General features: G+C 36.2%; 1 protein-coding gene and 1 long non-coding RNA gene across 2 annotated transcripts; both read right to left on the bottom strand.

Moving 5' to 3' along the window:
* Window positions 1–8,090: 8,090 nt before the first annotated feature.
* On the bottom strand, window positions 8,091–9,079 carry LOC149178670 (uncharacterized). The gene is made up of 3 exons (XR_016258866.1): window positions 8,884–9,079; window positions 8,430–8,763; window positions 8,091–8,333 (listed from the first exon to the last, which is right to left on the bottom strand). It is a non-coding gene; the product is annotated as an uncharacterized LOC149178670 (long non-coding RNA).
* Window positions 9,080–11,030: 1,951 nt separating this feature from the next.
* LOC149178669 (small ribosomal subunit protein eS6-like) lies at window positions 11,031–14,071 on the bottom strand. Its single transcript, XM_089423689.1, has 3 exons — window positions 12,501–14,071; window positions 11,795–12,380; window positions 11,031–11,631 (listed from the first exon to the last, which is right to left on the bottom strand). The coding sequence occupies exons 2-3, from the start codon at window positions 11,925–11,927 to the stop codon at window positions 11,393–11,395; spliced, it is 372 nt and encodes a 123-aa protein (XP_089279815.1). The 5' UTR covers window positions 11,928–12,380; window positions 12,501–14,071; the 3' UTR covers window positions 11,031–11,392.
* Window positions 14,072–14,676: the final 605 nt, after the last annotated feature.

Here is a 14,676-nt window from a genome sequence, read left to right as displayed (position 1 = left end):
TTGTTGCATTATCACAGAGTTAAGATCTATCAAAGAGTTAACATCTAATCCAAGGCTATAATTTCTCCAAATGGACTGTATAAATGACACTGCTATCAATAATATCAGAAGTGGTGGATGTAATAACTCTAAAAATTACACAGCTCTAACGCAGACCAAGTCAAGATGTGAAATTAATTCAAGACACGGTTCATTCTCTGCGCAGGTCTCAAACTCGATATCTATTCCACACAACAGTCTACAATCATTTCACTGGGACAAACATCGTTATTCATCTAATTTAGCTGAACGTCATACGTTGGATAGAAATCACAATTTGAACGAGTTTAATCAAGCATTTTCTGCGCAGACCATTTCTAGGGATACGGATTTTGAATCAAACTGTTGCATTTCATCTGCTACACAATACACTATCTCTTCCGATATCTCTTCCGAAAAGCCACTTCATAAACCTATCACAGGATCCTACGTATGCCATGACAAGCATCGTATTTCTTCTAACTCAGCCCTGAAATATCATACATTGAATATAGATAAGGAATTGAGCGAGTTCAATCAACCTCACTCTGCACAAACCAGTTCTAGGGATACAGAATTCATTGGATTATATAACTGCATTTCATCTTCTACGCACAATCCGACTTGCACAAACCAGTTCTAGGGATACAGAATTCATTGGATTAAATAACTGCATTTCATCTTCTACGCACAATCCGACTAACATTAGCCAGCCAAAAAAAAATTGCGTCCTCACATAACCCTAATTCTGAAAGCGTCAAATTAATATCCGCCCTTGATACGTGGTACCCTAATCTTGTTGAAACACTCCCACCTGTGAATTCTTCTCTCTGCAATCAAACCATTTGAACGCATTCAACTTATTTAAATTTTGAGATTACCTTCTCCTCACATAATAAATCTCTTTCAACTCATATAACAGAACCATTAATTTATCCAATCTCATTTTAGATGAATCAAACTTTTAGGTAAAGGGCTAAATTTCTCTATGACTCCTAAAACTAGCATTTGCACAAAATGTTGCAAAGGAAAAGGGGTAGGAATAATCAGGACATGGGAATGGGCAAATCTAAATGAAATGTAGAGATGTAGCAGAAATGAAATTGATTTAGGGTGCCTCACACTATTTTTTATTAATTATTGAATTAATATTGCATATAAATAGTTGTTCACACTATTTTTTATTAATTATTGAATTAATATTGCATATAAATAGTTGTTCATGACTATGAAGCTACCAAGTTGCTCAATGGGAAAGGAGAGGAGAGGTAGGAAGAACATTATAAATTGTACGTGTGAGTTAATTTGAATTTACTTTAAAATCATAGTAATTTAGTTTCAATTTGAATTTATTTATTTCTAAAGTCACTTTTATTCATAAAAATTAATTAATGATTGTGTAACACTGAAAGTATGCTTTAAAATCATAGTAAACAATCTAATAAGATAAAGATGATTATTAGAACTAAATCATAATTTTAATTTGTTTTATTATTTAATTAATAAAAATAATTAGTCATGATTTTTTTTTTCTCTGTAAGACTAGGCTATTTATATTACAAAAAATTCAAAAATTACAGCAAAAATTACACCAGGGCCGTGGCCCTGCATCTCCAGAGAGATTTTTCCCCATAATAGACCTTTCAGGGCAACATCATTACAAAATTGGGACATCTGAATCGACATAGCCAGCATTTGAATCGACACAATAAACATGTAAACCGCCACGATGGACATATGAACCGACACGATGGACACATAAACCGACACGATGGACACATAAACTGACACGGTGGACATATAATCCGGCATGGTTGACACATAGACAAACCGACAGAGAGAGCAGTAAATCGACAAAGAGCATGAAAGACAAACAGAGAGTTGCTTTCCTGGCAGCGAAAGACAGAGTGACGGAAGTGCTAATCCTCATCGGTTGTATGAGGCTCATCCTTCGCTGGTCCTTTGAGTTTCTTTGATTCCTCCATGTCCGAGCGCAACGACCTCTGAACCGGCTCACTGGGCCAGCATCCACAGCTTGAGTGGCTTGGGGAGAGTCTGCTCTGGTTGGCCACCGCATATCAACCGTGGGAACTTGCATGTCAACCACTGGCACATTCAGGTTGTCCAAAGGCCCCCTGAGATTGCTGCAGTGTTCCACCATGACTGAGATAATGAGAGTGTTGTTCTCCAGAGTGCAGGGGATCCGGTAGCGAACAATCGGATGTTCCACATGACCACAGTCCGGAATTTCTCCCCACCCACGCACATTGCCGCGGCCTACAAGTCTGTTCGAGCCCTTGTTATGCTCAGAAGTGGTTTCCACCGAGGAGGAAGGCGAATTGACTGGTCGCTGAGTAGCAGAGCGACCCCTGGAACCGCCACGGCGACTGCTCATTCTGGGCCTCTCTCTTTGCATCTTCGAATTACCCTTCAGACATGAATTCCTCTGAGTAATTTTGCACTAAGCCAGAGAATGTTCCGTCTCTGCCAGCTTCTGCTCGGATCGCTTGCAGGAATGAAGACAGGCGACATGGGGTGCGAAAATATTGAGCGCCATTTGCCTCGATCGCTGCTGCACATTGAATGTCGTCTGAACCAGCAGTAAGACCCAAATAACTATACCTCCCATCGTATTTAATTCACCTGCGTTCTGGTATGTCGTGGCTCGTCTGGGCTTACACCTGCCCATGTGACGAGCCACACCTGACACCTGCCCTTCACGCTGCATAGTCACCCGCATCCGGGAATGAAGATGATTATTAGAACTAAATCATAATTTTAATTTTTATTATTATTTAATTAATAAAAATAAGTAGTCTCTCTTGTATCATACCCGTGGTTGGGAATCTTCTACATCTCATAACTTATCCCAAAAAAAATTCTACTCATAATTTGAATTTATTTATTTGTGAAGTAAAATTTATTCATAAAATTTTAATGGTTGCTTAACACTGCAAGTATGCTTTACAATCATAATAAATGAGTTTTAATTATTTTACTAGATTATTTACATTGATTTTAAAACATACTTTCAGTGTTACAACTATTAATTTTTTATGAATATATGTGATTTAATTTACTTTTTATTATTATTTAGTTAATTAAAATAATTAGTCTCTTATTTGGAATTCTATTTTTCTCCTCCTTATTCAGGTAAGAGAATTTATATTGCACATAATTTTGGGCCTTGCTAATTAAGACACAAGATAGATATTGCCATTGGAGTTTATTCAGCTCAGGAGTCCAGGGATATTTGTTAAGGTTGACTCTTATTTTTCATCTTGGTAACCTGAACTCTTTATTTTTGACAATTTCTAAACCCAAACCCATAATTATATTATGTTTTATTAATGAAAATACAAAAACACAGTGTGCGTGAGGGTGAAAATGCATATCAAATGCACGATTCTTCCATGCGGTTGAAGGATTTCTGGAAAATTGACGATTGTTTTGAAAAGTTTTTGTTTTATTTTTTACTAGGGTTTCGATGGCTTGTTGGGTTTACAATTTATAAGGCTATGTCATGTTGTGTTTCATTGTCTCTCTTCTTTTGTAGGTGGATCAAACTTCTCATATGAATTATGTCTGCGAATCAAACTTCTCAAGTTAATTACATCTGCAAATTTCCTAAGACACATGTGCTAGCCGTTGTTCAGAAACCCTTTTTGAAACCTTCGGCCCTCATCAATGACACATGCTCTGATATGTTTGCTGAGGGTTCTTGTGGAAGAGTATTGAAACTACTTACGGTTATATGAATCTTTTGGTAGATCTGACAAGAAGACAAGGGTTTCTGGTATTTTTGGTTTCTTCATAAAGGGTACCGTTGGGTTTCAATTTGCAAGATTATTTTCCCTGGAAAAATGCTGGTAGCACGGATCTGTAGTTGTTCTCCATATTACTCAATTATCACAATGATTTTCCTCTGAAATACTCTTTGGTGAATTTGAATTTTCAGTGTTAGATTTTGCTGGTGATAAATCTAACAACACTGATGGTTACAGGTGTTTGATTTTTCATTTCTGAAATCTAAATCATCTTTGGCAAAATCTGAGGAACGAGGCTTTTTTCAAGGTCCTTCTACCATGAATCCTTCATCAGAGAATGAATTATATAGAGGTATAATAATTGAAATCGATTCCTGATTCTGTGAGCTGAAATTGTTTGAAGCAGATTGTCCATTGAAACTCCCATCTCCATCTTTGTCTATTGAATATATCCAGCTCTTGTTTCTCAATAAGTCTGAGCATTATATTGACCTCAGAGCTCACTGTTTTAATATCACAAGTGGCTACTCAGAGTGTACATTGCCCCTCAGAAAATAGAAAGGAAGCAATGTACAATTTTGTGTTGTCATGCCTTAGTAGCAAACTTAGAAGCACCATTACTTGAGAAGGCCGAGCTTTTCTTTGGGTATCTGTGATATTTATCTTCAGATTAGGAGGCTCTACCAGTTTCTTCTCTTCAAGTTGTGATCATAGGTCTGAAGCTTCACCAATAGCACTAATAGCTAAATACCTTGACACATGACAGAAACCTTGTGTGACAGATCCTTGACGATTTGCTGATGCTGTAAGAGTAACACTGATTGCATGACATTGACTTATGCGTGACTGTAACACTGATAGCAATGAGCATCCTATTGATTGGTTGTATATTGCATATTCATCACCCTCATTTCTATCTAATTCTATCTTTGTAAGCATGGCTATTTGCATGCACAGTTCATTTCTAAGATTGTGAAATATGGATTATTGGAAACAGTGAGCCAAAGCAATAAGTCATCTCTAAAGAGATTTCTCACCTTTGGACTGTTGAAGAATGATATGTTTGCTGAGGATTCTTGTGGAAGAGTATTGAAATTACTTACGGTTATATGAATCTTTTGGTAGATCTGACGAGAAGACAAGGGTTTCTGGTATTTTTGGTTTATTCATAGAGGGTGTCATTGGGTTTCAATTTGCAAGGTTATTTTCCCTGGAAAAATGCTGGTAGCACGGATCTGTATTTGTTCTCCATATTATTCAATTACCACAATGATTTTCCTCTGAAATACTCTTTGGTGAATTTGATTTTTCAGTGTTAGATTTTGCTGGTTATAAATCTAACAATAGTGATGGTTACAGGTGTTTGATTTGTCATTTCTGAAATCTAATCATCTTTGCCAAAATCTAAGGAACGAGGTTTTTTTCAAGGTCCTTCTACCACGAATCCTTCATCAGAGAATGAATTATATAGAGGCATAATAATTGAAATCGATTCCTGATTCCGTGAGCTGAAATTGTTTGAAGCAGATTGTCCATTGAAACTCCCATCTCCATCTTTTTCTATTGAATATCTCCAACTCTTATTTCTCAATAAGTCTGAGCATTATAATGACCTTATAACTCACTGTTTTAATATCACAAGTGGCTACTCAGAGTGTACATTGCCCCTCAGAAAATAGAAAGGAAGCAGTGTACAATTTTGTGTTGAATATTTCGTAGTTAATATTTTTCCACGGATTTTGGATCTGAAACATACATAATATCTCTATAAAAAAGATGAAAAAACATATGTAATATCTCTATAAAACAGATGAAAAAAAGGACAAAGGGTTCGGTTTCAGAGAGAAAAAATTACTGTGTAAATTTGAGATTAATTGAATCTAATTGGACCAAAAATTCTTGATTTTATGGTCCAAAGATTCTTGAGATGCTACTTTCCTATCTGTGTCTTTATGTTGAATTGTTTTCTTTCTAGGTGATTTTATTTTATATGTAATCTTCAATCTTTTATTGAAAGTAAATATTTTGAAATTTATCATTGATGTCTTATTTTCTTACAATCAAATACTTTCATTTTTGGAAAGCAAATATTTTAGAATTTCTCATTGATGCTTTATTTTCTTACAATCAAATACTTTCATTTCCTTCTAAAGCTACTTTAGAATTCATCCTCGTTGGATGCTCTACTGTAGTGGACTATCATCCCCATTCAACTTTCAACTACACCGATAATCTAAGAAAGTTTCATCTATCCTACTTTTAATATCTATAGCCAAGTAATGGAGGATCTATCAGATTTCTTGCTAATTATCATGACTCCATGCTCAATGGATATTTCACTCTGTCCTACAACATTTTAACCCTTAATATCCCTAATATCCATACCCAGGTAATGGAGGATCCATCAGATTTTGGGCTAATTATCATGACTCCATGCCTAATGGATATTTCACTCTGTCCTACAACATTTTAAATGGATCCATCAGAATTCTTGCTAATTATCATAACTCCATGCCCAATGGATATTGCACTGTCTTATAACATTTTAAATCTTATCGTACATAATATCTAGCCATTATACTGATTAAATAACGAGTTATTGAGGTGACACAGGGTGACTGAGTTATGAGAGATAACTCTCTCTAAGCTGGAAAGGTCCACTTCCAATCTAAAAACTAATTCAATGTTACCTTGGGATTTTCCTTTACACAACCCGGTAAAATTCCCAGTGATAACATGTACTTTAAACCATTAATAATAAATTCTATTAATTACCACAATTAAAATGATGTACTTTAAACCATTAATGTAAATGTAAGTACAAATTCTATTAATTACCACCATTAAAATGACCTAATAACAGATAGTGGGAATATTGGGTGGAACCCACTTGTTATAATTCTATTAACTCCACCCATTTAAAAATTCAATCACCATTATTGATATTCATTGTTAGATTCACTGGAATGTAACTTATGGTTAAAAACTCTGCAAGTTACAACCTAATATGAATATTCACCATCAATCTCAACTCACTCTGACCCTTCAATATATCAAAAGTGTAAGTTGACTTTAAGTTCTATGTATGTTACGATATGGTATGAATATAGACCTTCAATCATGGTTTTCTGGTGAGTACAAAATTCATTTTGTTGCCCCTATTCATAGGGATTTTCTGGGGAAATGGATAGTTCAATTGGGAGGAAGAAATATATAACGTGTCGGAAAACAAATAAAAGGCTACGAGAAAGCTTACCTTCCATTGAAGAGTATAATATGGGCAAGTGTTGCAACAATAGCAAATAAATTTCACAAATACATTGAAAAAACATAAATTGTGTTTTAAGTTCAAAGTTGTGCTTTCAAAGTACAAGCCAAGATGTATGGTTATTAAGTACTCGTTGCTTTTTGCAGTTAAACTAGGTATATAAGAAAATATTTTGGGGAACATTACCACTACCTGAGTTTCACCTCAGATCAAAGGGTACCAAAAATAATCAACTTGACCAAATTACCAATATAGCTTGTGCTGGACTCAATTTATAATAAAAGCATCACACAATGCCAAAGTATAGAAAATAATTATCATGATGTATTTTGAGGAGCATAAAGGCAGGGGGGTGCACCATACATATCATAAGGGTTGCAATCCAAAAGTAACATCAAGGAAAAGATACAAGATATATAACCCTAACTGTTCCAGCCATAGCAAGAACTCGAATTACTAAATAAAAACACTTGAATTTAAAAATAAAAATAAAAAGTACTTTGCTTTTGTCCAAAGCTGCAAAAAATGCTTTTGAATTACAGTTGCTAACATATATTCAAAATCCTGCAGTCTGAGCCTTCATCAAAATATACCAAGACTATATATTCTCAAACAATACTCAATAAGCAAATCATTGCTTGCCGATTTTAAAATTGCACTCAGTACAATGCCATGCAAAGCAAGGGAGTTCACCTCACATAAATAGATAAAAGCACATAATACTAAGAAACTGATGGTTTTGATCTAGTTGAAACACGGGATGCTCTCTTTTTTGCCAAACTCTCACTCTTGCGATCATGCTGCTCCTTCAACCTTGAAGCAAGGAGATTTTGATATTCAGCTGCCTCGCTCTTGGCCTTAGCAATTCTTTTTTTCTTTTTTGCAATTCTAGCACACTTCCTTTGCAAAGTCAATGGTGTTACAAGCCTCTGAATCTTTGGAGCTTTGCTCCGTGTCTTACTTAAAAATAGAAAAATAAGAGAAAATGAATTCTTAGATGACATCATACTTACTGCTATTAAGATGCACTTATTCAATATAGGTGATGTTCCCAAAAGAAAAAAACTGTACAAAACAAATCAAATTAGGAGAAATTAACGCTAACATCAGGTACAATTGTAGACCTGATTTAGAATGAAAAGTTCAACGGTATGTGTTGACATATTTCCTAACATCATCCTCTTTGGAAAGATTGAACAATTTTATGATTTTGGATGCCCTTTTAGGTCAAAGCATCCTTGGTTTTCCAGTGTTCGTCAGACCCGGAAGATCATTTTCTCCTACAGACAGAAGGTCCACAAATTCATGCAAGCAATATAGGGGATCAAGAATTGTAACATATCCACATCAATGAAATAAATAGATTCAGTAGTTACCCTTCTTAACAATGACCAGGTTCCAGACAGAAAGATCAGGGATAACAATGCATCCCCTAACAGATTTTCATCTCCTCTCACCATTACGCCTTCCATACCCACTAAAGCAAGGGGTGCCCAGAGAAAGAGAATAAATATTGATCTAAATAATCTACTAAATTGCTGGTATGAAACTATACGATAACATATCATACAAGAATAAAATTCTGAAGATTAATATTTTACCTCTGTGCAATAATAGGCGTACATGACCTGGAGTAAGAACTCCTTGTTTCATGGGAAAACCTTGCTTATCACATCCTCCCATAATTTTGAAGACATATCCCTTGAACTCCTGGAAAGTGACTGCACAACATATTACAACTAGTTACAAACTTTCCCAAACATGAGAGAGTTATAGAAGGATAAAGATATATTAATCACAATAATAAAAAAATGATAAAGCAACCCATACCTCTCCAAGGGCAACACCATTAACCTCCTGTGCAAGACTCTTATCATAAAATGCATGATTCTAGTTCACTTCAAATAACAAGCTCTATTACAACCCAATGGGGCATCAAAAAAAACATAAGCTCACACTTGCTTTACTGGCATGGGTAGGCATGGGTCTGATCTGATTTCTACAACTTTGATCCATAGGTTCTCTCTCAGATATTTACAGCGATAAAGATCAGCTCTGGAAAACCCCCTGAAGCATAGATCACAGACACAAAAATCAGAGGGTGTAGATGAAACAAAAAGGCAAGGCAAAAAACCTGCAACAGGACATGTGAGATCAACTCCCAATCACCTCGAGACTGCGATAGACCTGCATTTCTGATGGTCAAGACAAAAATAATAAGTAAACCTCCCCGCTGCTGCAACAAAAAAATCATGACATGGTTACTGCTTGAAAGATGGAGGAAAGGAAAGAAGTTAAGTCTCAGAATCATGAGCTGAGGTATTACCAGGCTTGGTGACCTTAGAAAACCATCCGAGAACCTGCATCTCAAATAAACTGAACTGGTTTCACAGCCTATATAATTTTGCCAAATTCAGAAACTTAGCAAAGCAAAATTTATTATGCCAATATCAAAAAAGAGAAAACAACAAAGCAACGATAAGTAAAAATGTATTTCATGTATATGAATACCATAATTGGGATGGAGATTGAATAAGAATTCTTTGGGGTTTTGTGGGCTTCTTTTATCAACTTTTTGTTAGCCATTATAATCAGTGATATTATAATTGAAAATTGATTTTAATCACTACTATTGTAACTTCAAACTTACTAATGCAACCTCTTGTATTACATAAAACCTAATCAAAATTTTGAATTAGCCCCATGTGACCGATGCATCAAAGGCTACTCTGTCCTTTAGACATGTCCAAGGGTTGTCAGGAGGTAGAGAGTCCACATCACAAATATTCTCTATACCTGTCAGCATCCACCATGTAATGCAGAGATTGATTGTACCTGCAACTATTGTGCCCACAAGCTTTGTACATCCACAAGTTAGCCCCTGGACTCAAATATAATTAATAAAAAACTGAACCCCATGAAAAAATGCTACTTATGGTTTATAAATTATTTTATAAGATTGAACACTATAAAAGAAGTGAAAATTGAAAACTATAAGAGCCACACCTAAGCAACATACATGCAACGTGGAGGAATCTTCATGTAGTGCCCAAGCTTCAAGTCTACAAGAAAAGAAAGAGCATGTACTATACTAATCCTTCCATAAGTCTTGAAAAGGATATTGGCAATTGGTTTTCCAGGCAATAAGTACCCAATAATAAATTCCGCAACAACATTGTAACCTAGTTGTTGTTTTCACAACAATAGCAAATAAATTTCAGCACTAGCCTAGTTCACTTCAAATAACTAGCTCTATTACAACCCAATGGGGCATCAAAAAGAGCATAAGCTTACACTTGCTTTACTGGCATGGGTAGGCATGGGAAAGGTTTTGATGTACTGATTTCATTTTATGTACTCTTGGAAGGCAAGATAACTGCATCTCTTATAGTATCAGTTTTGTTCAAAAACGAAAAAGGAAACAACATAAGCTCATTTTCTTTCAGTTTTAGAAAATTTTATTGATCTCTGGAAGTAGCATGGTTTTTTGGTGAGTACACAATTCATTTTGTTGCCCCTATTCATAGTGATTTTCTGGGGAAATGGATAGTTCAATTGGGAGGAAGAAATATATAATGTGTGGGAAAACAAATAAAAGGTTACGAGAAAGCTCACCTTCCATTGAAGAGTATAATATGGGCAAGTGTTGCAACAATAGCAAATACTTTTCACAAATACATTAAAAAAACATAAGTTGTGTTTTAAGTTTAGAGTTGTTCTTTCAAAGTACAAGCCAAGATAAGTACTCCTTGCTTTCTGCAGTTAAACCAGGTATATAAGAAAAGATTTTGGGGAACATTACCACTACCTAAGTTTCACCTCAGGTCAAAGGGTACCAAAAATAATCAACTTGGCCAAATTACCAATATAGCTTGTGCTGGACTCAATTTATAATAAAAACATCACACAATGCCAAAGTATAGAAAATAATTATCATGATGTATTTTGAGGAGCATAAAGGTAGGGGGTGTGCACCATACATATCATAAGGGCTGCAATCCAAAAGCAACATCAAGGAAAAGATACAAGATATATAACCCTACCTGTTCCAGCCATAGCAAGAACTAGAATCATTAAATAAAAACACTTGAATTTAAAAATAAAAATAAAAAGTACTTTTCTTTTGTCCAAAGCTGCAAAAAATGCTTTTGAATTACAGTTGCTAACATATATTCAAAATCCCGCAGTCTGAGCCTTCATCAAAGTATACCAAGACTATATATTCTCAAACAATACTCAATAAGCAAATCATTGCTTGCCGATTTTAAAATTGCACTCAGTACAATGCCATGCAAAGCAAGGGAGTTCACCTCACATAAATAGATAAAAGCACATAATACTAAGCAACTGATGGTTTTGATCCAGTTGAAACACACGATGCTCTCTTTTTTGCCAAACTCTCACTCCTGCAATCACGCTGCTCCTTCAACCTTGAAGTAAGGAGCTTTTGATATTCAACAGCCTCGCTCTTGGCCTTAGCAATTCTCTTTTTCTTTTCTACAATTCTAGCACGCTTCCTTTGCAGAGTCAATGGTGTTACAAGCCTCTGAATCTTTGGAGCTTTGCTCTGTGTCTTACCTGAAAATAGAAAAATAAGAGAAAATGAATTCTTAGATGACATCATACTTTATGCTATTAAGATGCACTTATTCAATATAGGTGATGTTCCCAAAAGAAAAAAATTGTACAAAACAAATCAAAATAGGAGAAATTAACACTAACATAAGGTACGATTGTAGACCTGATTTAGACTGAAAAGTTCGATGGTATGTGTTGACATATTTCCTAACATCATCCTCTTTGGAAAGATTGAACAATTTTATGATTTTGGATGCCCTTTTAGGTCCCTGCATCCTTGGTTTTTTAGTGTCCATCAGACCCGGAAGATCATTTTCTCCTACAAACAGAAGGTCCACAAATTCATGCAAGTAATATAGGGGATCAAGAATTGCAACATATCCACGTCAATGAAATAAAAAGATACAGTAGTTACCCTTCTTAACAATGACTAGGTTCAAGACAGAAAGATCAGGGCTAACAATGCATTGCCTAACAGACTTTTGTCTCCTCTCACCATTACGCCTTCCATACCCACTAAAGCAGGGGGTTCCCGGAGAAAGATAATAAATATTGATCTGAATAATCTACTAAATTGCTGGTATGAAACTATACGATAACATATCATACAAGAATAAAATTATGAAGATTAATATTTTACCTCTGTACAATAAAAGGCGTACACGACCTGGAGTAAGAACTCCTTGTTTCATGGGAAAACCCTGCTTATCACATCCTCCCATAATTTTGAAGACATATCCCTTGAACTCCTAGAAGGTGACGGCACAACATATTACAACTAGTTACAAACTTTCCCAAACATGCGACAGTTACAGAAGGATAAAGATATATTAATCACAATAATAACAAAATGATAAGTCAACCCATACCTCTCCAAGGGCATCACCATTAACCTCCTGTGCAAGCCTCTTATCATAAAATGCACGAGTCTAGTTCACTTCAAATAACTAGCTCTATTACAACCCAATGGGGCATCAAAAAAAGCATAAGCTCACACTTGCTTTACTGGCATGGGTAGGCATGAATCTGATCTGATTTCTACAACTCTGATCCATAGGTTCTCTCTCAGATATTTACAGCAATAAAGATCAGCTCTGGAAAACCCCCTGAAGCACATATCATAGACACAAAAATCAGAGCGTGTAGATGAAACAGAAAGCCAAGGCACAAAACCTGCAACAAGACACGTGAGATCAGCTCCCAATCACCTCTAGCTTGCGATAGACCCGCATTTTTGATGGTGAAGACAAAAATAATAAGCAAACCTCCCCACTGCTGCAATAGAAAAATCATGACAGGGTTACTACTTGAAAGATGGAGGAAAGGAAAGAAGTTAAGTCTCAGAATCATGAGCTGAGGTATTACCAAGCTTGGTGACCTTAGAAAACCATCAGGGAACCTGCATCTCAAATAAACTGAACTGGTTTCACAACCTATATAATTTTTCCAAATTCAGAAACCTAGCAAAGCAAAATTTATTATGCCAATATCAAAAAAGAGAAAACAACAGAACAAATCTAACATACACCCAAAATATAGCCATGCAACAGCTTGGAAAATACTGGACAATTTAATCTGGTCTAGAACTGTGCTTAAGACCATACATGCATAAGATCTCAAATCTGTCAGCAGCCAGTCTAGACCTTAGGGCATGGTGAGAACGCGGATGCGTAATAAATATGGAGTCAATTTAATCCCTGAGCTTCTTCACAAAAGAAAAAACAAAAAAACATCTTAAGAGAGCTCATTTCTAGAGATCCATGGAAAACAAACCAGTGAAGACATTCTAATCCTATACAGATCTGATTGATGTCTTGTGACCGAAACCCAGATGCAAATCTATGCCTAAAACACCTAAAGTGATGCTAGAAAAACAAGAAAATGTCCAAGAACAAAATTGGATCGGGATATCACAAAAGAACCACTTTGGAATCACTGTGGGGGAAAAGTCATTTGCTTCAAGGGTCAAATAAGCTGGTCTTGGGATTTTATCAAAATCTCTATAGGATTCCTTGCAATGGTTTTTGCCTGCTCTCTGAGGCAGCAGTATAGTACTATCTACACATGGGTCTGATTTGATTTCTACAACTCTGATCCATAGGTTCTTGCTCAGATATTTACAACAATAAAGTTCAGCTCTGGAAAACCCCCTGAAGCATAGATCATAGACACAAAAATCAGAGCGTGTAGATGAAACAGAAAGCCAAGGCACAAAACCGGCATCAGGACACATGAGATCAGCTCCTAATAGGCATGTTATGTGGGTATTTCACTGTTAGGCATCAATTCCATGGCAGCCATGAAACAGAAGCACCCAGATAGAAAATCAACCAAAAACATCACTGAGCAAACAAGATAGCAGGCATCCGCAAGGAAACAACCCATGAAAATCAACACATAAGCACTAAAAGTTCATAGAAATGTAGAAAATCACGAGGCAATCAATATGAAACCTGGCCAAACATTCACGATAACAGAAACCCATAAGGAAAATCGCCAAATAACCAACACCCACCTAGATCCCTAGGCCTGAAACCTTAAAAAAAAATTGCAAAAGACACACCAAATCCAAAGCAGAATCACCAAATCACCATTTACAGCCCGGAATCATTGAAGGCATGAAGTAATCACCATGCTATAAGTAGCCTTAGCTCCCAGCGATGGCGATGGGTGTGATGAAGCCCAAAATCTGTGCCTTGTCGTTGATTTTCGAGAGTAGATTAGCAATGCTAACTCTTGTGTGACAGGGGGCACTAGAAGCCCAGTAATCTTCAGATCTGCAACACCCACAAATATGCCTCAATTTCAACACAAAAATGGGCAAAACAGGCACTACCTGCAATGGCAAAATCTCATAGAACTTATGCGTGAGAACCGGAGGAGGTGATGGCGCAGAAGAATTGGAGATCGCGGCTGTTGAGTCCTTCATATCGACATCTTGAGTAGCCATCCTGGGCTTGCTCATTAAACCTGAAATGGACCATTTTCGATTGTAAATATGCCGGGATTAATGGAGGAAAAATGGTGTTAACCCTGCACCCACCC

The sequence above is a fragment of the Pinus tabuliformis genome, chromosome 4_1 (assembly GCF_031772625.1).
Source record: "Pinus tabuliformis cultivar Carrire ecotype Pingquan chromosome 4_1, CPIR1, whole genome shotgun sequence".
In the NCBI taxonomy this organism is placed as follows: domain Eukaryota; kingdom Viridiplantae; phylum Streptophyta; class Pinopsida; order Pinales; family Pinaceae; genus Pinus; species Pinus tabuliformis.
This window is presented reverse-complemented; position numbering and strand designations above follow the sequence as displayed.